General features: G+C 37.4%; 1 protein-coding gene across 1 annotated transcript; it reads right to left on the reverse strand.

Moving 5' to 3' along the window:
- Window positions 1–15,329: 15,329 nt before the first annotated feature.
- Window positions 15,330–21,556, reverse strand: LOC108470303 (mitochondrial outer membrane protein porin 4). The gene is made up of 7 exons (XM_017771605.2): window positions 21,237–21,556; window positions 20,646–20,718; window positions 20,046–20,113; window positions 18,607–18,717; window positions 18,360–18,446; window positions 17,739–17,947; window positions 15,330–15,957 (listed from the first exon to the last, which is right to left on the reverse strand). The coding sequence occupies exons 2-7, from the start codon at window positions 20,689–20,691 to the stop codon at window positions 15,657–15,659; spliced, it is 822 nt and encodes a 273-aa protein (XP_017627094.1). The 5' UTR covers window positions 20,692–20,718; window positions 21,237–21,556; the 3' UTR covers window positions 15,330–15,656.
- Between the last annotated feature and the right edge of the window lie 500 nt (window positions 21,557–22,056).

A 22,056-nucleotide genomic window follows, 5' to 3' on the forward strand; every position in this document is an offset into this window, starting at 1 on the left:
GAAAGAGTTGGTAACTACACCGAGGAGAGATGATGTTTCCGAAGAAAATTGGATGATGGTTCTCCAAAACTTACAAGAGGGAGACATTGAATGGAGAGCCCCGTGGATGGTTCCTGATGAAATATTATACCGATGCAGAGATTTTGATTGGGTTCCCTTGTTAGGAGTATGGGGAGCCGTCAGGTACGCACCTCTGCTTGCATTAAGAGAGTACAGATCCAGACAATTTACACCACCAACATACGGGTTAGCCCAGTGCGAGTTCGTGTTCACAGGGAATAATTACAAAAAGAAAGTTCGCGAGATATCAAATGCCTGGAACCAGACTCGTAGAATGAAAAATTTGCTGCCAATCCCATGACTACTCCCCGAGTACGACCGATGGTGGAATCGAGACTTAACGACAACATCCTATATCGGATCAAGGAATCCTCGATCGATAGAAGAGCACTTGAAAGTAATCCCTTCTGGGCTAGAAATCATCAGGCAAGATTTTGAGAGAAAGAGTCTGAAGCTAGAAAAAAGGATCAAGCAGTTGGAAGAAGAAAAGATGTAGTTAGGGTTAGATGTCAATGTCCAGAAACTAGAAGCTGAAAAACTCAGAAAAGGGAAAAACAAGGCTGAAGAGGACTTGGACAGTTTGAAAACGGACTATAAGAAGCTGTGCAGATCAATGAGAACTACTGGGTTAGGAAGAACATCCGAACAGTGGCGACATGAAGTTAAAAAAGAACAAAACAAAGCCAACCAGTGGGAAGAAAAATTTCGCGATGCTCAAGCTCGAGAAGGTGCTCTGAAAAGAAGTTTGGCAGAAAGCCAGAATGAGAAAGAGGGGTTAAAGACCCGGGTATCAGAGTTAGAGAGGTCATTGTATCAGTATCGCTCGCGTAACTCTGCAATCGAGTTGAAAGCTAGTCAGAACAGAATCGAAGAATTAAAAGAGAATATAGAAGAACTCAAAACAGTGCTGCAAAATCGTGAACTTCAGATGGAACTTCTCGAGGTAAATAACGAGCGATGGAAGGAGCAACTTCATCAATCTCAAGACCAAGTTAGGAGCAGGGACTATGTCATGGGCGAAGCTTTGACTCAAGTGCGAGAAGTGGCTGACCACTTGCAAACATTAACAGTACAAGCCGATGTGCTGAATTTAAAATACGAGTCAGAATCGGACCGAGGCCGAAAGTTAGCTTGGCTTCTTAGGTAGGTCAAGGCCTTAAGTATCAGGGCCAAGCCTTATATGTAATCTATTTTATGTAAAGAAACTTGTTTTCTAGAAAAGTTACTCTAATGAAATCAAATTGGAATCAACGTTTTTTTGCATTCATTGCATTCATTGCATTCATGCATCGGCATTGCATCATACGCACTAAAACTCACAAAAAAACCCTAAAAATCATGGCAGTTACCCTGGAACATCGTTACGGTACAAGAGGAAAAACAAGAGCAATGGATCAAAGGTTAGGGAGATTGGAACAAATGCAAAAAGAGATGCAGGATCAATTACAAACACGTATGCAAGAACAGCTTGCTAAAATCCAGCAAGATATGAGGGACCATATGTTGGAGACCCAGAAAAGCATGATGGACCAATTAACTCGTCTATTGGCTGGCGGATTAGAAAAAGGGAAAAGCCCTTTGATCAATGCGGGAGAAGATAATGAAGATCCTACCTACCCTCTGGGTTTTGCCCCAGCGGACGTTTAGACACAACCTGACATGTACCCAAGAAGGCCATCGGTCACAATTAGGCCCCAAACATTTCAGGCCGGTGTTTCAGCACCGATGAATTATCAGGCCGGCTCAGGCTCTAATCCAGGGGACAACCCAACCAACCCTGAGGTCCTCAATCTTGATGAAGTAACAGAAGTAGAAAAGACAAGGGTAGAACTCCCGAGAGAGCTTGAAGAAAGGTGTAGATGGTTGGAAGAAAAATTTAAAGAAATGGAAAGCACCGACTATCATGGTGGAATCGATGCTAAGGAATTAAGTTTAGTTCCGGACCTGGTACTCCCTCCCAAGTTCAAAACTTCGGAATTTGAGAAATACAACGGGACTAGCTGTCCCGAAGCTCACATCACTATGTTCTGCAGACGAATGGCAGGCCATGTCAACAATGACCAACTATTAATTCATTGTTTCCAAGAAAGTCTGGTTGGGGCCGCTTCTAGATGGTACAACCAACTGAGTCGCGCCCAGATCAGTTCATGGAAAGATTTAGCACAAGCCTTCATGAAGCAGTACGGTCATGTGATGGACATAGCCCCTGATAGAATCACTTTATAGAATATGGAGAAAAAGCATAATGAGAGCTTTAGGCAGTACGCCCACCGATGGAGAGAAGTGGCCACACAAGTCCAACCCCCTCTGTTGGAAAAGGAAACCACTATGCTCTTCATCAATACCCTGAAGGCACCTTTTATTAACCACATGCTGGGTAGCGCAACTAAGAGTTTTTCGAACATAGTAATGTCTGGAGAAATGATAGAAAATGCCATAAGATGTGGGAAAATAGAGGTGGGGAAACGCTAAGAGGTCGTGTAGAAAGAAAGAGCATGAGGTGAATAATGTGAGCTCATATTCAAATCGATCACCGTAAGCCAACCAAGATCGACAACTCTTGGATGCAGGCCCACCTGGACGAGCCCAACACAAAACAAAATAGGGAGAAACTTCAATTTCGCCCATTCTAATGACGTACAAGGAGTTATACGAGTTTATTTGATGCACATGTCGTGTCTCCCTTCTATCTGAAGCCAATGCAACCTCCATACCCCAAATGGTATGGCGCAAATGCCCAATCACGAATACCATGCGGAGCCTGAGACACTCGATGAAAAGCGCACCACTTTCAAGAAATTAGTTGAAAGACTCATCAACATGGGGATTGTGAAATTTGATGATGCATCCAATACAGAGAACCCATTACCTAACCATGGGGATAAGGGAATAAATGCGATAATCGAGAGTTCGGGGAAAGAAATTAAGATGAGTATTGCAGAAGTGAATACCCCGTTGGAGGAAGTTTGGAAGAAAATGGTGGAAAGAGGGTTGATAGCACAGAATTCAGGGGTCAGACCTCGAGAAGCAGAGAATTATTGCGGGTTCCATGATAAGAGGATCACGAGATTCAGAAATACAGCGAATTTAGGGCTTTATTACAAGGATTGATGGATAATAAGGAGCTGGAATTCTTCAAATATGTCGGGAGCCCGGAAGAAACAGATGTGTGTGCCTCCGAAGAAGGATCGATGAAGGGTGTTTACAAAGCCAACCACCCAGCGGTTATCATATCACGTCCAAAAATGAATGAAGCCGGGGCACAAGTTGCACCAAATGTTGTGATCCATAAGCCCGTTGCTTTCTCTTACAAGGATAGCAAAAAGGTACCGTGGAACTATAGCTGCAATGTGACATTCCCGGGAGAGGAGACCCCGATTAATGCATCAGAGAAAGTTCAAGATGAGGGTTTTTATACGCGCAGTGGAAGACGTTATACCCCAAGTACAAAAGTTGAACAGGCTAAAGAAAAATCATTAGCAATTGAGCAAAAGAAAGAGAAGTCGGCGAGGCCTGAACCGACTGTTAATGAATCAGTGACTGACAAAGAAGCCAAGGAATTCTTAAAATTTCTAAAGCACAGAGAATATAGTGTCGTAGAACAGTTGCACAAATAGCCAGCGCGTATATCGGTACTGGCCTTACTTTTAAGCTCCGAAACCCATCGCAGCGCATTAATGAAGGTGCTGAATGAAACTTATGTTGCTAATGATATCTCTGTAAACAAACTGGACCGCTTAGTCAACAATATAAGTGCCGACAACTTCATATTCTTCAATGACGATGAGGTACCGCCAGGGGGCCGAGAATTAACTAAAGCTTTGCACATCACGACTCGCTGTAAAGGGTACACATTACCGGGGGTATTGATCGACAATGGGTCTGCACTGAATGTCCTACCCCTATCTACGCTAATAGGTTGCCAGTGGATAGTTCCCATATGAAGACATGCCAAAGTGTAGTGAGAGCATTTGATGGCACGAAAAGGAAGGTAATGGGGAGAATTGAAGTACCCCTCTTAATTGGGCCGAGCACGTATGAGGTAGATTTCTTGGTCATGGACATTAAGCCTTCGTATAATTGCCTATTGGGGAGACCATGGATACACTCGGCAGGGGTAGTCCCTTCATCGCTGCACCAAAAGTTGAAATTAGTGACTGAAGGTCGGTTAGTAACGATCAATGCTGAAGAGGATATCATCGCGACAATAACCAGTGACGCCCTATATCTCGAGGCAAATGATGAAGCAATCGAGTGCTCTTTTTGATCTTTGGAGTTTGTGAACGCGACGTTCATCACCGAAGGAAATAAGATTCCAATACCCAGGTTATCTGAGACTACAAGAATGGGACTACAGCTAACTATTAGAAAATGGGCTCTACCCGGAAGAGGACTCGGGAGATACCTCCAGGGAAGGATTAATGTACCAATGATGAAGGACAAACAAGACCGTTTTGGGTTAGGGTTTAAGCCGGACATGAAACAAAGAAAGAAGGAGCTTGAGAAGAAGCAAGAAAGAAGGAGAGCGCGATTGAGCGGGGGAGAAATCGAATGGGAACCAATGATCTTCCCCCATATATCGAAGACTTTTGTGCCTGGAGGGGTCATTCACTCCGAGCGAAAGACATCGAGAAAGGAAATCTTGGAAGGAATGATGGAGAGTTTGGACATCAACGCCACATATGAAGAAGGAACTGGGGTAGAGAATTTGTCGGGCATTCACCCCTATGAGCCGAGAAGCGTTCTGAATAATTGGACTGTGGAAGATATTTCTGTAGTCTTTAGAACTAACTCAGAGTAATGTCCAAAACACACTTATTGCTCTAGGCCTAGGAGTAAGAAGTGTCCTTTTGTGAAATAGGCTTATGTTCGAAATCGTTATTTCAATAAAATGCATCCTTTTGACTTATTCCATGCAAATATTCTTTTATTCTTTCATTCATGATCATACTATACATATCTTTGTTCTTAGATTCTCTTGTTCTTTATATCTTCCTTCGCACCTACAACAGGTCTCCAGATATCAATGATGTCAGTGACGTTGCTACTCATTCAGAGTCTCCTTTTGAGCGAGATATGTGTCTAGAAGGATCTCAGGACTTTGAGGATGGCGAAGACTGTAACTTATCCCCTGATTTGTTAAGAATGGTAGAATACGAGGAGAAACAAATTCTACCCCACAAAGAGACCGTAGAAATCGTGACCTTGGGAGATGAACTGGAAAGGAAAGAAGTAAAGATCGGAGCTTGCATTACCACAGAGACAAAGCGAGACCTCATTGAGTTACTCCAAGAGTTCAAGGATGTCTTCGCATGGTCATATCAAGATATGCCTGGGCTAAGTACTGACATTGTGGTACATAGGCTCCCCATAAAAAAAAATGCAAACCAGTTCAGCAAAAGCTTTGAAGGATGCGGCCCGATGTTTTGTTGAAAATAAAAGAGGAGGTCAAGAAACAATTTGAAGCATGCTTCTTACAAGTAGTTAAGTACTCGGAATGGGTAGCCAACATTGTCCTCGTCCCTAAAAAAGATGGAAAAGTACGGATGTGTGTAGACTACAGAGGCTTAAACAAAGCCAGCCCGAAAGATAATTTCCCATTGCCTCATATTGACACTTTAGTAGATAACACGGCAGACTACTCACTCTTCTCCTTCATGGATGGTTTCTCAGGGTATAATCAGATCAAGATGCATCCTGAAAACATGAATAAAACCACATTCGTGACTATGTGGGGAACCTTTTGCTATAAGGTGATGCCGTTCAGATTGAAAAATGCTGGAGCAACATATCAGAGAGCTATGGTAACCCTATTCCATGATATGATGCATAAAGAAATTGAAGTCTATGTCGACGACATGATCGCCAAATCTCGAACTGAAGAAAAGCATGTGCAAGTCTTGAGGAAATTATTTTTTAGGTTGAGGAAATTCCAGCTGAAACTCAATCCAGCGAAGTGTACCATCGGGGCCAAGTCTAGAAAACTACTTGGATTTGTAGTTAGTGAAAAAGGGATTGAGATTGACCCAGATAAAGTCAAAGCCATACAAGAGTTACCTCTGCCGCGTACTCAAAAGGAAGTTCGGGGATTCCTAGGAAGATTAAATTACATCGCTCGGTTTATTTCACAACTAACCGAGAAATGTGACCCCATATTCCGTCTCCTTAAGAAACACAACCCTGGTGTTTGGGACGAGGAATGCCAGAAGACCTTTGACAAGGTTAAGCAATATTTGTCTAATGCCCCAGTGTTGACACCACCTAGTCTAGATAAACCACTGATACTGTATTTGACGGTATTTGAAAATTCTATGGGATGCGTGCTTGGCCAACACGATGAATCGGGAAGGAAAGAAAGGGCGATATATTACCTCAGTAAAAAGTTCACTAAATGCGAGACGAGGTACTTGTTCATTGAAAGGTTGTGTTGTGCCTTAATCTGGACAACCCGAAGACTGAGACAATACATGTTGTATCACATAACTTGGCTAATCTCTAAAATAGACCCTCTAAAGTACTTGATGGATTCGACTGCTTTGAACGGGAGGATGGCCCGATGGAAAATTTTACTTTCTGAATTCGATATAGTCTATGTGAACCAGAAGGCCATAAAGGGGAGTGCGATAGCAGATTTCCTAGCCAGCAGAGCCCTAGAGGACTACGAGCCTCTAAACTTTGACTTCCCAAATGAAGATCTAATGTACATAGCAACCACTGAAGAAGACCCTCAAGAAGGTCATCCTTGGAAGCTAAACTTTGACGGAGCGTCAAATGCCGTGGGCAATGGAATCAAGCGATCTGGTATCCCGACGGAGATCATTATCCCTTCACTAGTAAATTGGATTTTGACTGCACAAACAATATGGCAGAATATGATGCATGCATCATGGGAATACGTGCAGCCATAGAACGTAAAATTAAGGTGTTAGAGGTATATGGAGATTCTGCCCTAGTGATTTATCAACTCAAAGGTGAATGGGAGACAAGAGACCCCAAATTGATCAATTACCGGAGGTTGATCCTTGAGTTAATTAAAGAGTTTGATGATATTGTCTTCTACTACCTCCCACAAGAAGAAAATCAGATGCCCTAGCAACTTTAGCTTCTATGATCAAGGTGAACCAACCAGAGGATGTGAAACCAATCCAAATGAGCATTTATGAAGCTCCGGCTCATTGTTACAACCTCGAAGAAGAAGAAGAAATTGATGATCACCCTTGGTACCACGATATCCTGCGATATGTGAAGAATCGTGAGCACCCCGATCAAGCTACCGAGAATGACAAAAGAACGTTGAGAAGACTAGCCCATGACTATGTCTTAGATGGGGAGATCCTATACAAAAGAAGGAAGGATCAAGTATTGTTGAGATGTGTAGATGCTATAGAGGCTAAAAAAATCTTAGAGGAAGTCCATGAGGGCGTCTGTGGGACACATGCTAATGGGTTTACAATGGCCAGGCAAATTATGAGGTTTGGATATTATTGGTCCACCATGGAAGGAGATTGCACTAACTACGCCAAAAGATGTCATAAGTGCCAAATCTATGGAGACAATATTAATGTACCTCCCTCACCTCTGCATGTCATGACTTCGCCATGGCCTTTCTCGATGTGGGGCATGGATGTGATTGGGCCAATTTCACCAAAAGCTTCAAATGGGCATCGTTTCATCTTTGTGGTCATCGATTATTTCACCAAGTAGGTGGAAGCCGCTTCATATGCCAATGTTACAAAATCGGCAGCTAGCAAGTTCCTAAAAAAGGAAATCATTTGTCGATATGGAATGCCGGAAAGGATCATATCTGACAACGCATTGAATTTAAACAATAGCATGGTAGCAAAAGTCTGCAGTCAGTTCAAGATCAGACACCACAACTCGTCACCGTATCGCCCAAAAATGAACGGTGCAGTTGAGGCAGCTAATAAAAACATTAAGAAGATTGTGGGGAAAATGACTGAAACTTATAAAGACTGGCATGAGAAGTTGCCATTCGCCCTCTATGCTTATCGAACGTCTGTCAGGACTTCTACCAGGGCAACGCCTTTCTCATTGGTATATGGAATAGAGGCGGTTTTACCTATCGAGGTCGAGATTCCTTCCCTCAGAGTTTTGTCAAAAGTAAAGTTAGATGAAGCAGAATGGATCCAGTCCCGATATGATCAGTTGAATTTGATTGAAAAAAATAGGCTAAGGGCTATCCGTCATGGTCAGATGTACCAAAAGCGAATGATGTGGGCTTACAACAAAAAGGTTCGTCCTAGAGAATTCCACGAGGGAGACCTAGTATTGAAAAAGATCCTGCCCATACAAAAAGATTTCAGAGGAAAATGGATGCCTAATTAGGAAGGACCTTATGTGGTAAAGAAAGCCTTTTCTGGAGGAGCATTGATATTGGCTGAAATGGATGGCAAGACCTTACCCAATCCCATGAATTCGGACTCGGTTAAGAAATAATTCGCCTAAAAAAATAAAATAAAATAAAAAAATAAAAAGGGGAAAGGCCAGGGTGAAAACTCGCAAAGAGCACCTTGAGACCAAAGGGATTTTGAATTGAAAACCCATAAAGGGCGATTCAAATTTTGATCAAAGGTGGGGCATACGATGGTCTTATGTTACCTAAAATTAACAAGAAGGAGAGATGTTACATTTTGGGGCATCTACAAGAGTACTCTAGATCCCCTAAACACATATTGGGCAAAAAATGAGTCCTCAAGAAGCCAGTGCAGAGAAGCTCACATTGCAATATCTGGAGCACCTATTCCCTTCTTATTCATTTTGTATTTCAGCAATGTTTGTTGACCATGATGAATCTATTCCCTTCAAATTTTGTTTCTGATAAATTTCAATTCTATCATTACTATAATCTTTTTCAAGCATTTTGCATTGAAATGATGATTAATGGACTAAAAGCCATTTTCACAAAAGAGTTACGCATATTGCTCGAAAGTTTCTAAATAGTACAGGAACCTAAAAGCAGGACTATTATTTAGAACTAACCAAACTCAAAGATTGGAAGCATATGAGAAGAAAGAGTTTAAGTTGAGACTACCTCTTGGGTTTTCTGTTCAAAATTTGAGTGAACAAGAAGGCAGGTACCATTTCAAATGAAAGAACCTTGATGAACAAAGAGCAATGGCAACCTAAACATTAAAAGAGATTCTCGCTCACAACATGTTGCACCTATACATTCATAGATTATTCATAACGCATCTGATTAGGAGCATTTGATTCATTTTGATCATAGCATCCTAATTCGTTGGCATAAGCATAAATACATAGAAGTGATTCTACAGGTCAAGTTCTTAGAATAAGTGAATTCACTAGACCTTAACCCCCTAAGCAGTAGGGTAATAGGCTAAAAATCACAAATCTCGTCTCCCTGAAGTTGCAGTGGAACAGATCAAATCCAGCGAATCCCGTCTTCCTGAAGCCTCAGCGAAGCAGATTGAAGTCACTAGTCTTATCTCCCTGAAGTGCAGTGGAGCAGACTGAAGTTACAAGTCTCATCTCCTTGAAGTCGCAGTGGAGCAGACTAAATGTACAGATCTTAAACCCCTAAGCAGTAGGGTAACAGATTGAATTCAAAGGGTTTAACCCCCTAAGCAGTAGGGTAACAAGCCGAATTTGCAGATCTTATCACCCTAAGCAGTAGGGAAACAGATGAGCTTTAACCCCCTAAGCAGTAGGGTAATAAGCTGAAAATCACAGATCTTGCCTCCCTGAAGTTGCAATGGAGCAGATCAAATACATCAAATTTTGCCTCCTCGAATGCAGTGAAGCAGATTCAAACCACCAAGCTTTAACCCCCTAAACAGTAGGGTAACAAGCTGAAGTTTATAGATATTATCGCCCTAAGCAATAGGGTAACAAACCAAATTTTCAAACCTTTAACCCCCTAAGCAGTAGGGTAACAGGTTGAGCTTACAGATCTAAACCCCTAAGCAGTAGGGAAACAGATCAATGATGACAAGCCTTAACCCCTAGCGGTGAGGGTAACAGTGAAAATCAAATATCTTCTCCACGAAATGGCGTTGGAGCGACTAAAAGCCATAGCAGATCTCCTTGAAGTTTCAGTGGAATTGATCGAAGCTACAGCAGATCTCCTTGAAGTTTCAATGGATTAAGCAAAGCTACAGCAGATCTCCTTGAAGTTTCAGTGGAATTGATTGAAGTCACGTGTCTTATCTCCATGGAGTTGCAGTGGAGCAAATTAAAACAAACCTTACCTTCTTGAATTTGCAGTAGAGCAGTGAAGCGAAGTGAAGCAACAAGATTGGAATAAAGCTACCTGGAGAAAAGGAGCGCTAAACAAGTCTAGACACAGTGAGACCGGGCAAAATTGGTCTTTCTTAAGTCTTTTCTCTGTTCTAGTTACACGACAACAAGCAAAGAGGGGCAGCTGTACAAGCCCAATTTTGGGCCCAAAACCCCAAAACCCACTAAGCCAATAACCCCAAACCTACCCATGCCCACACACACAACAAAAGAAAAAGCTAAGGAAACCCTACCCGTTCAGCACATGCTCCCCATCCCATCCACCACCGACGACTGCAAGCACCGCCACTGTGCCCCCGCCCCACTTGCGCCTGCAACATTAAAAAAAGGAGAATAGACAGATATTAAAAAAGGGAAATGTAATGGCTATTTAAAAGCCAAATCAAAAAACAATTGTAACATTCAGACACTTTGATGAAATAATAAGCAATATTAGACAAAAAAAAAACAAAACAAAAAACTCAAGAATCACAGCAAAAACAGATCGATCGGAGACTAAGCCGAAGGTTTAACCCTATTTCTTTTCATTTTTTTTCCTTTTTTTGAATCCATTCGTACATACAATTTTCACCCTATTTTAAAACAGCATATATACTAAATACAAACATATAGAAAACACAAAAAAAGGGAGAAAATTTTACCTTTTTGAAACTCAAACCCATGCAGCACGGTGGTCGGGACAATGGCAAGCGCTGCGTTCGGTGACTTCTGGTGACTGAAGCCCCTAGCCAGAATCGCCCTCTCTCTCTCCCTTTTTTTCTCCTCAGACTAAAATGAAATTTTAGAAATTTTCGAGCTTTATAGCCTACCAAAGCAGCACTGTTTTGGTGCCTACTTCAAAAATGAAGCGGCGTCGTTTAGTCGCTTACGATCCTAGACCCGACTCCGAGCCGTCCCAGGATCTGCGCGTTTTCGTTTAAGGGTCTAATTGCGCTCAAGACCCTTCCGCTTTTTTCACGTTTTGTAATTAAGTTTTATTTAACTTTAATTTGACCCTAAAATTTATTTCGTTTTCAATTCGGTCCTCCTTTCAGCGACATCGTTTTAAGGGTTTGGGAAAATTTCCCTTTTGGCCCTCTGTAGTCGCGCGCGCATTCAAAAAGGTCCCCTCATTTATATTTATTTTAAGATCGGCCCCAGGACTTCATGTTTATTTCGGATTTAGTCCTTTTTTGAGAATTAATGTGGTTTTGGAATTATTTTCACCTTTTCATTATACATATTATTCATTATTCTATTTACTATTTTTAGTTTTTATTATTACTTAAATATATATATATATATATATATATTTGTAGTTGTTTTATATATGTATTATTATGCCTAATATATATTGTATGTATGCACATTTAACACCATATTGTACACATATTAATACCACGTTATATACATGTTTGCCCTGTTTGTGTTTATTATTAATATTAATATATGTTTTTTATATATCTTTAACATATATATACGTATACATTTATATTATTATTATTATTATTATTATTATTATTATTATTATTATTATTATTATTAGTTTTGATATTATTGTTTTATTAAATACATTCGTGTCATATATACATAGTTTTAATATATATGTTATACTTCATATTATGCTCATGTAAATTAAGATTACATCTTGTATATCATTTTATTATAGTTTTATATGTTGTAAATATCATATTGTGTCCTATCATGTATATTATGTAGGTCATGTATATGTTTTAATATATTATGTGTATACTTTGTTTTGGTATTTCACATTACATATTATGTATAAACATTCAATATTATCATATATTTAATTTCAATATATATTTACACAATGTTTCTTTATTATTATCATTATCTCTATATTATTACTATTATTATTATTATTCCTTCCGTTACCATCACTATGATATTATTATTTTTATAACATTTTTATATAATTATCTATACACGATTGCTTTTACACTAACTAATAATATATACACATTTTTGCGTACATATTTTGCTTATATATATCTTTACCCACGGTATTATCATTTCATCACCTATTTATACCTTCGTAAATTCTTTCAAGCCTTAAGTCATTCATTGTTTGCATTATTATTATTAATATATATATATATATATATATATACTATGTAATTTTATATTGCATATACATTCTATATTATGCATATGTACCTTGTAATATTGTACTATTATTATTATGTATATATATGTTTCTATATTTCTTCTTATTTTATTATCATGCATATACTTTAGTACACATAATATCATTATTATTGTTTTCATTATCATCTTATGTTACCATTATTTATTTATTTATTTGCTTGCGTGTTCGATCATTTCATTTTTTTTCCTCACATATTTATTTACATTTGTTTAGCCTCGTCATTATATCATCTTTTACAACTATTCATATTATTGCTTTTGACACTATCGCTTTTCCGTCATTATGTTATTATTCATTTGCTTTTATGTTTACTATAAATCACGATTTTACTCAAAACATTAATAATTTTCTCATAAAAGTAAATATTAGTATTTAGTAATTCGAGACAATCGTGCCCTAACTTCTGGGTCTCGATTTGTCTCATTCAACCTAAATAAGCGGAATATTCTTTTAAATCACGATCTGAGTCTAAAAATGCTTATTTTGGAGCTTCGAGGTGTGGTGCCCTAACTTACGGGTATGACATTTTGATACCTCGAAATAAGATCTTTTGCAAATAAAGGCAATGTTAGGTGTTTGGAAGTTCGAGAAGCGTGCCTAACTTATCGAGTTTCGATTTTCCTCGTTAGCCTAACTAACCGAATATCCTTCTAAAAGAAGGTAAAATACATCGATTTTAAATAAAAGGCAAACTCATTCTCAAAAGTTCGAGATGCCGTATCCTAACTCACTAGATATGACGTATCGTTGCCTCGAGACGAGAATGTCTTTAACATTTTAATGTTTATTTTACAAAAGAGGGATTGTAGTTCAAGGTCTTTCAAGTTCTCAATTTTCGACAATTAAGACACTAATTAATTAACTAGGTACCAATTCAGGCGTATCGGGGTGCTAATCCTTCCTCAAATGCGTAACCGACTCCGAACTCATTTTCGATTTTCGTAGACTAAAATTATCGTTTTAGTAAATCTTAACTTTTATTAAAATGATTAATTTAAAGGTGACCCGATCACACCTCGTCAAAAATGATTGGTGGCGACTCCCGTTATTTAGTTTTCAAATCCAAGTCGATCCCCGTTTTTCAAAAAAAATGGTTACAACACATAGATTAGAGCTGGTTTTTTCTTATGGCTTCTCTAAATTAATGGTGGAGTTTGATTTTCATGCAAAAATTTCTTGTTATGAAGAAAGGGTTAGGGCTGGTATTTTCTTATACCTTCTCTAAACTGATGGTGGAGTTTGATTTTCAATTGGTTATAAGGGAGATTAAGAAAAGAAAAGCCTCGTTGAGGGAATGGGATTGTTTAGTATTTGCTGTAGTGGATGCGTGTACAACCTTCAAATGATTAGAATTGGATGTTAATAGAACTTGCTAGATGTGAGTGTGATGTTGGCTCTTTGAAATTTTAACTAGAGTGCTTCTCTATCGCTATATGTAATCTGAATTTTCGTCAGTAATGAAAATGCTTTTCTGTTATAAAAATGCATCTCAACTTCTTGTCATTAGCTAAAACTTTATTATCTCAATTCATTCAATTTCATGTAAATCCAGCTCCTCCATTAGATTTCACACCCTTTAATAATATTAGTGATGTTATTATATTTGGTATAATTTCATATACCTTCATTTTGCAACTTAAAATCATATGCAAACCCAAAAAAATAGTAGTCCATATCAGAGTATCATACTCGTGTAGCATTTTTTTTATTTTTATATTAAAATTAATTTATTAAAGGGTATATTGAGATTTTTTATTTTTATTTTTTTACATTTTTACAAAGAATTAAATTAAATTAAATTAAAGGGTATACTAATCACCTTCAGCATTTAACATTTTTGGACTTTTTATTCTTTAAAAAATTATTAGAGGGCATATTTGTCATCCGAGATTTTTCCTTATGTTATTGCAACACTTATTCCTCTAAATTAAATTCATGAATTATATTATAATATTTATTTTATTTAATTCTATTCAATTACAATTTTATTTTATTTCATTTCATTTGAGTGAACCAAACTTATTATAAGTGTCTCATTGAGAATGGATGATGTTATAAGAATAAAAAAATTAGGGAGGAGAAGGAAGTAAAAGGACAGCACGTGATGATAATCGGTATCTGTATAGGCTGAGGCTTCTATCAGCAGTTTTGTTTTTGTTGATTTAGTTTGGACAAGTGACAGCCTAATTAAGTTGCATAGTTTTTATCAAAAGAGAATCTTTTTTGGGTTTGTCTCTGTGATGCTTTTGTATGATTGAGTGGCATGCATGACATTGGCGGCATGCAACAAGCCTAGTGGATTTGATGCCAGCCAACCCACTTGCTCCTCATCTCCTCTCAGTCTCACAAGTAACTACAAGTAAAGCTAACCCAATAAGCAAAAGCAAATACCTGTTCTTTTCTATTTCTGGGGTCTGATCTCACTCAGCTTTGGCTTCAATGTTATACTTCAGAATGGCCGTACAGAATCACATTCAAATTGCAGATGGTAGCGTGGGAAGAGTCAAGAGTCAGAGATATTAGAACTTTGAAGGAACGGTGACATTATGATGATGATTCCCGCATAAACCAAACCTACAGCAACACTGGCAATAGCAATGTTAAATTTGCAGAGATTCTTCTGTCAGGCCTAAGCCACCCCCACATGCTTCTGCCTTCCCTGTTTTATTTTTTGTTAATTCAAAAAGCATGCAACCCATTCATAACAGTTCCCCCAAAATAGGAAATTCAGAAGGAAATTGTTAAAGATCAAAATATACATACGCTTGGATGAAATTGTAAAAGCTTGGCTGCTACCCACTGCACTGAGCACGGAAATCATGTGTAAAGAAAAAGGCAGTTACTTCAACAAGGCATTGTTGACCACAAATCTGGTTAGTTCAATACAACATTAGGGGAAACACCCCCTACTATCATACGACATGAACATTAGAAGCATTCAGCAACAAAAACTGCTGTGCTGTTATCCTCATAAAAATTTGGCAAATTTGGGCTAAATTCCCCCACCATTGATCTGGTGAAAACATTCATCAACTCAGTATCTGAACAATTTTCTTTTATAATCTTCCGATACAAAATAATCTGGGTGAATAACACCCTCCCAAGGGTTCGGGGAAAAGGACAAATCAAAATTTAAAAATATGGAATCCAAAATGAGATCTTCCCGTCAAGGCTTGAGAGCAAGGGCAAGCCCCATCTTAGGGGATGCATTTATGGCCTTTGAATCATACTCTGCCGAAAATGTTACAAGTGACTTGGGCCTCCATTCACGTTGGCACAGCATTGCAACCTTTCCATTGTCAGAGAACCGTGTTTTTACCACGGTAAAAGGATCCACAGCATGAGAACTTCCAATGGTGAAAGTGTTTTCGTAGGTAGAAAATCTATGAGCCATTTCAGCAGCAACACAAGTGAAGGGGTTGACAGAATGGATATAAGATGCCCTCAATGCCTGACCTTTATCAGTCCTAAAAAAGAAAACATTCATTCAAAAATTGACAGCAAGGCTTTTATGACAACGCAAAAGAACATAAAGCAGCAAAAAAAGGAGCATAAAATGCTGACAACTAATCTGATAAGCTACAGGAAGATGGCTAACACATCGGCTGAATTTAACCTACAGAAACTAAAATGCTTTTGATCATTCTTACTGGTAAAAAATTGTTCATCATAGTCCCAAGGAAATAGTGTTCATAAACTTTCTGTGACTAACTAGTTATTCAAGTCATGGTTCCCATGCATGTTAGAATCAATCCAAACTGCTTAGCACTCTTGTTTTTGACTCTTTCAATTGATAACCTTAAGCATCATCTTTCAATATATCAAATGAATCAAAATATGGTTTACCATAATAAACGATTAATCTTTACATCCTTCTCAAAGTTCCATGCAATACACAAAATACTGCTTTTTCTTCTTTCTTTTTTTAATATCACAAAATGCCACTACTGAGAGCACATTCTGTATTGCTATTTCATCATGGTGTAGAAAATAGAACAATAAGATCAACTTCAAAGGAAACTAAAGGGATTGTGGTATTCTAAGTGTTAAAGTTTCATTTGGATCATTGAGCTTCAATTTATGTCACTGACATTCTCAATATGCAAAGGACGTCACAGGAACTACAAAGAAAAATACGGAGCTGATAAGGCAGGCACATCAGCATTCAACTCAATGCCAATCAGTAGGCTATTCTTTCCTTTTTCATTTTTTTTCTTGCTATCCTTCAATGCAAATCAGTCCCAATTACTTGCATGTGGGTCCTACTTGCACACTAATGTGATAATTGACATTTGATTTTAGCCAAAGCATGTTGGAAATAGGATCGCTCTTTTTCTTTCTCACAAATCGCAGTGTCCCTAACTCCAGCAACGCCTTAACTCTCTCTCTCTCTCTCTCTCTCTCTCTCTCTCTCTTCCCCAAATCTATACAGGACATACAAACTTCTTAGCTAAAAATACACGTGCGATAGAGGTGTATAGGTCAATTGGTTGTGATTCTTTTATTCAAAAGTTTGCAGTGATTGCTAGAGGCGTATAAGCTAGCAGACTTAATCCCATTTAATTTGACCAAAGTGTGCAGAAACTGGGAAAAATGGTGGGCCATTTCAGATTCAGTCAAGAACTTTTTTGCCCAAAACAGTTATCTGACAAATAAATTAACTCTGTTGGTCTTTTACTGAAACATTTGGACTGGATTTGTTACATATGAAGTTTGTGCAGCTGGACAGCAGAAATCAAAATTTAGAGATCAGGAAGATATTTTTGAGAAGTCCAATAACTATTAGTAGATACCCAAATCTAAAGTATTTGAGGCTTATCTGAAACCTTTATAACAGCTAGGATCATATTGCATGCAAACAACATTTAGGATCATCTTAATCCAACTTTAGATTTTTTTTTCAAATGCTAACAAGAAGTTATAAAATAACTGCTTGTGATGTAGCACTTGTCAACTCAACTGAAGCCTGAAGGTATCAGAGCATAAGAAACACAGCTGCATGCTCACCTAAAAGAAATTAACTAAGTTACTTGGAATCAGGTGCGAGTGTCGGATATGGGTATGTACCCGACATGGGTATGGTTAGATTTTTCTAAAATTGTCCATGTATTTAGAGTATTCTTGGAGATCATATCCCTATATGTGTGTCGGACATGGGTGTCAGATACGGGTACTTCAAGAAAAATGAAAAGTTCAAGAAACATAAGAAATAAATATCTCCCAAGATAGATGATCTAAAAGTACTTACAGCAAAAGAGCAACAGAGAAATCTGGCTTGTTCATGTTGATCCCAGCAGTGTACTTGGTAAAAGAAGCAGAAGCTGTATCAAATCCAATTTCACCACCCAAAGCAAGCTCCTTGCTGCCAATTGTTGCTGAAAGCTCCAATAGGGGAGTTGGATTCAGGCCAATACTAGAATCAATGGCAGCATGAGGATGAAGATATTGGACATCCAACTGAGATATGAAGCATAGATAAAGTCAGAGATCCAATTTCCCAAAGCAACCGCAGATGATCTTTCTTTCGAATCAACAAGAAAATTGAAGCAAGTTTTCCGTCAAACTGGTTTACTTTCATAAATTAACTTTTTCCAGATAAAAAGGGCACTCAGAAAGTAGAACTAGGTACCATGCATAAAAAGGATCCATAATAAAACAATGATCATATCAACTGCAGCCTTGGTAATAGGTAGTAAGGAAGAGAATTGGAATGACCAGTAGTCAGCATAAACACAATCCCCACCCACCACATGAAAAAGCATAGCTAGCAAATACATATGTCAAACATAACCACACAGTGGGATACCTAAGTTACTATGTGAAATTAAGACTCATTTTCCATATATACTGTTAACATTAATGCACTGACCTTGCCAGACTTGTGATCAGGTATCCTGAAACTTAGAGCAGCTTTGGAACATGGCCAGACATCATTGACAGTCACTTTTGTAGACACCTGCAGAAAGATAAATAAAAATGAAGAGGAAAAGGGACACAGTTATTGGTGATTACATAATCAAGATTTAACAACTTCCAAATACAAACATGCTATACATTAAACTGAATCACAAATATGGAGAAGTCACAAAAACATGGAAAAGAGAAATTTTTCATACATTAGAATAGGTATCAACTTTCATATCCACAGTAGTACTTCCACTCTTATACACAGTATTTATGTCACCAAAAAAATTTTGGTCCTTCTTGAGTCCTGTGGCTGTAAGTCCCTGCAAAACATTTTAAGTATGACATTAGATGACATAACAATCAAATTGATTTACAGTTCAATATAGTAATTTATATAACAAAATAATCAATAAGAGCTCTTTTCATTTTTAAGGGAAGTTATCAGCAGCACTGTCTTTAACAATGTTAGAATCTACTGATGGTAAAAGTGAATAAGATATCTAAACGTTGGCTTTTCTGCCATATCCAGAGCTCTTAGGCTATTTACATGTAAGGAGGCAGAAAACCACACCTGTGTCTATCAAATATCTGCTGGAAATGAACACCAATGAATAGAAAACAGGAGTTGATGTCAAACTAGTGCACTCCCAAGTCACCGGTTCAACAGGATAGTTCAGTTAAATGAAATATTAACTATTAAATGTTAGATGTAAGATTCTGATATTATATAATAATTAGATAAGGTAATTAGTAAATAAAAATATGCATCTGGTTTACCAGTATGGTCTTTTATACATGATCATATAAGGTTAAAGGTTCAAATATCAACAAATGAAAAAAGTAACAACAAAAGGTAATAAAAAGAGTTCTTTTTTCCCCTGATATTATCCTCTTTTTAGCCAGTCTTTATCAGTTAAACTGATTTGCAACTAGTTCACCAAACGCTCATTTTCTTTTTGTTAAATGTATCAGACTGGACAGACCACTTGCTCCAAGTTGACCAGTATAAACAGCCAGTTCCATCACACTTTTTTAACACTTGCAAGTACTAAAAGAAAAATGAAGATTAGTATGTAATACAAGGAACAGAATCCATGACTGTTTCAACTCATATGGGAAGAAAACAAACAGAAGATTAAGGAATTGAAGAAGGCGAAATTGCAAGGACAGAACATAAGTGGTTTTTGTTACAACATCACAAAATTTTAAGTATGTCATCACCCATTTTAATGAAAACCTTCACAACCCATAGTCAGATGATAACTTAATTACCAATGTCATCCATTTTAACAACAGAGTAATGACTAGCAGAGAAAAAATTGAAATAATTATGAAATTAGGGGCTTCCTGTGTTTGATTCCTTCACATATAAATGCACAACATGGACATACACAAGGAAGATTGCTTAACAGAAAGGAATTTACATCAGGCCAAACAAAGCATCCCAAGAGCACAATGTTCATATGTGAAAACCTAGATAATCATTCTGCTAATATTTACCAAACCAACTATATATTCTCAAGCCATAACATTTAGCAAAGCAAATTTTAAGTTTTCAAGCACTTTAATCAAGCTCTGTCCAAGAATTTAGTAAACCAATCAAGCAGTTCAGTAAAAGGTTAAACAAGTTTTATAGGGGAAACACTACCATTCCCGTGGTGCTCAGCATTGAAAGAGTAAACTTCTGGTCAAAATTGTAATCTTTTGTCAGGAGGTCTGCATAAACATATTTGGAAATAATTAGTCTGTGAAAGCTAAAAGAAAATAACAGCAGGCCAATATGACAGACAAACAAGCAGCTACGGTAAGTACTAACTAATAGTCATCAAAAGTTACAAATAGCAAGAGAAGTCCCTAACAGTCTCAGACCAAGAAAGGCAATTCATCATATCACTAACAGAAAAAGTAAAATCTATCTATTATCTTACTAAGGTAATGGTGCAAATGTTAATCCTCAGTGTACTAGTATAATAGTAATTAATTGTGTTGGTTATCTATCACATAAATATATGCACTTTCTTTGGTTTATTAAGTGTTTGAAAAACCTAACTACATTAATCTTTTCAATTCCTCTACCCAACCATGCTTTTCTGAGAAGCTGCTTCCCATCTTCATTACGCATCAAATCAGTTTGAGTTGCCAATAAAAAAATAATTTCTGGTAAGATTATGACAAGTGCAAGCATACCAAACAGTATATAAACATACAATACCGGACAAGAAAAAATAAAGGCACATGCAACTGATACCTTTGGCTTTTTTTCCCAGATCTACGAATGGTGCTGGTCCAGCCATCCTGATAGAAGGGCAATCAACCACAGCCTGAAATGCCATAAAGATATCATCATTACTTCAGCTCTGGAAACATTCTACTTGAGAGGAAATGAAAAGCAGGTGAATAAATTATAGAGCAAATGCATATGGGAAGATGATACAACAATTTCTAGTTCAAAATTCATTTCACATGCCGTGTTTAGAAAAACCAAGCATTTTTTTTATCCATGAAATCCAAACTTTTACTACTCAATTCTTCACAAGTATAATTTGCTTACATATCCAAATGTAATTTTAGCTTTTTGCCAACAAAAAGCAAGTGCCAAAATTATTAAAACAAGAAACAGCTTTACAAGCACATTCAGGGCCAAAATGCTGTTAAAATAAACAAAGCAAGCAAGCAAGAAACCGAAAAGTTCCAAGAAACGAAAATAGTACGGCTCATATAAAAGATACAGAAATCACACCGTAAGAACATAAGATTTCAATTAACACTCGCACCTAGATTGAGTACCATAATCACTAAAACAATAACTTGAAGAATCAAAAAGGAAGAATGAACTTACAACAAAGATTTGAAACAAGAGAGGATCAGCCACGAAACCGTGCAACGGCTGCTACCAACACCGCTTTAGATTGTGTTTAATTGTTAAAACCAATTTTGTGTGTTGAAAATTTTTTGAAAGCCGAAGGGTCAAAGCGTGCAGACTCTCAATAGACGGCGAGGTTTTAGGTCAGTTTCTTAAAAAGCGTGATGCATCTTTGATTTGATTGGAGAGTTTACGTTCGACAGGCGTTGTGAGGTTAACATCTTGTGGGCCTGTGACACATACTTTTGTCACCGTGCTGTGAGCCTAAGAGAAAATATATCAAAATTTTTCGTTATTCAAATGACGAGCTTGACCCAGGAAAAGATTTAAATAATCTTACTGTCGTGTCGTAAAGTTTTTCTCAAATGAAATAAGAGTAAAATTAATCTAAAAATTCTATTGTACTTGTTAGAATTTTACTCTAAGAAATCGTATAGTAAAAGTAAGAATTTAACTTTAAATTCACTTAAGTTATTTTATTGTGACATATCACACTTAACTTAATCATTAAATTTAAATATGTGACATTACATTATATTATTGAAGTAACTATATTAACTTTTATTTCATTTATCATTGTAACAAGAAATCAAAGAAATTAAATCTCATACATTTCCAACTATATTAAATAAAGTAACACTTGTAAACATGCATATTCATCAACTAATTGAGCATAGAAATTCTTCATCTAAAACCTTATAAATCAATTATCAACACATACGAAACCATAAAAATAGGTACTAAGTCTCAAGACTAAACTTAAGTACATGTCATTAGTTATGATTATACATACAAA

The sequence above is a fragment of the Gossypium arboreum genome, chromosome 8 (assembly GCF_025698485.1).
Source record: "Gossypium arboreum isolate Shixiya-1 chromosome 8, ASM2569848v2, whole genome shotgun sequence".
Lineage (NCBI taxonomy): Eukaryota > Viridiplantae > Streptophyta > Magnoliopsida > Malvales > Malvaceae > Gossypium > Gossypium arboreum.

Bases quoted from the DNA above. Each gene is read 5' to 3' on its own strand.
- LOC108470303 (XM_017771605.2), bottom strand. From the start codon at position 20,691: ATGGCTGGACCAGCACCATTCGTAGATCTGGGAAAAAAAGCCAAAG. The intron at 20,114-20,645 runs GTATCAGTTGCA...ATGTTTATGCAG, and splicing joins TCTGGGAAAAAAAGCCAAAG to ACCTCCTGACAAAAGATTAC. The intron at 15,958-17,738 runs GTAAGTACTTTT...TTTCTTTTTTAG, and splicing joins TTCTCTGTTGCTCTTTTGCT to GACTGATAAAGGTCAGGCAT.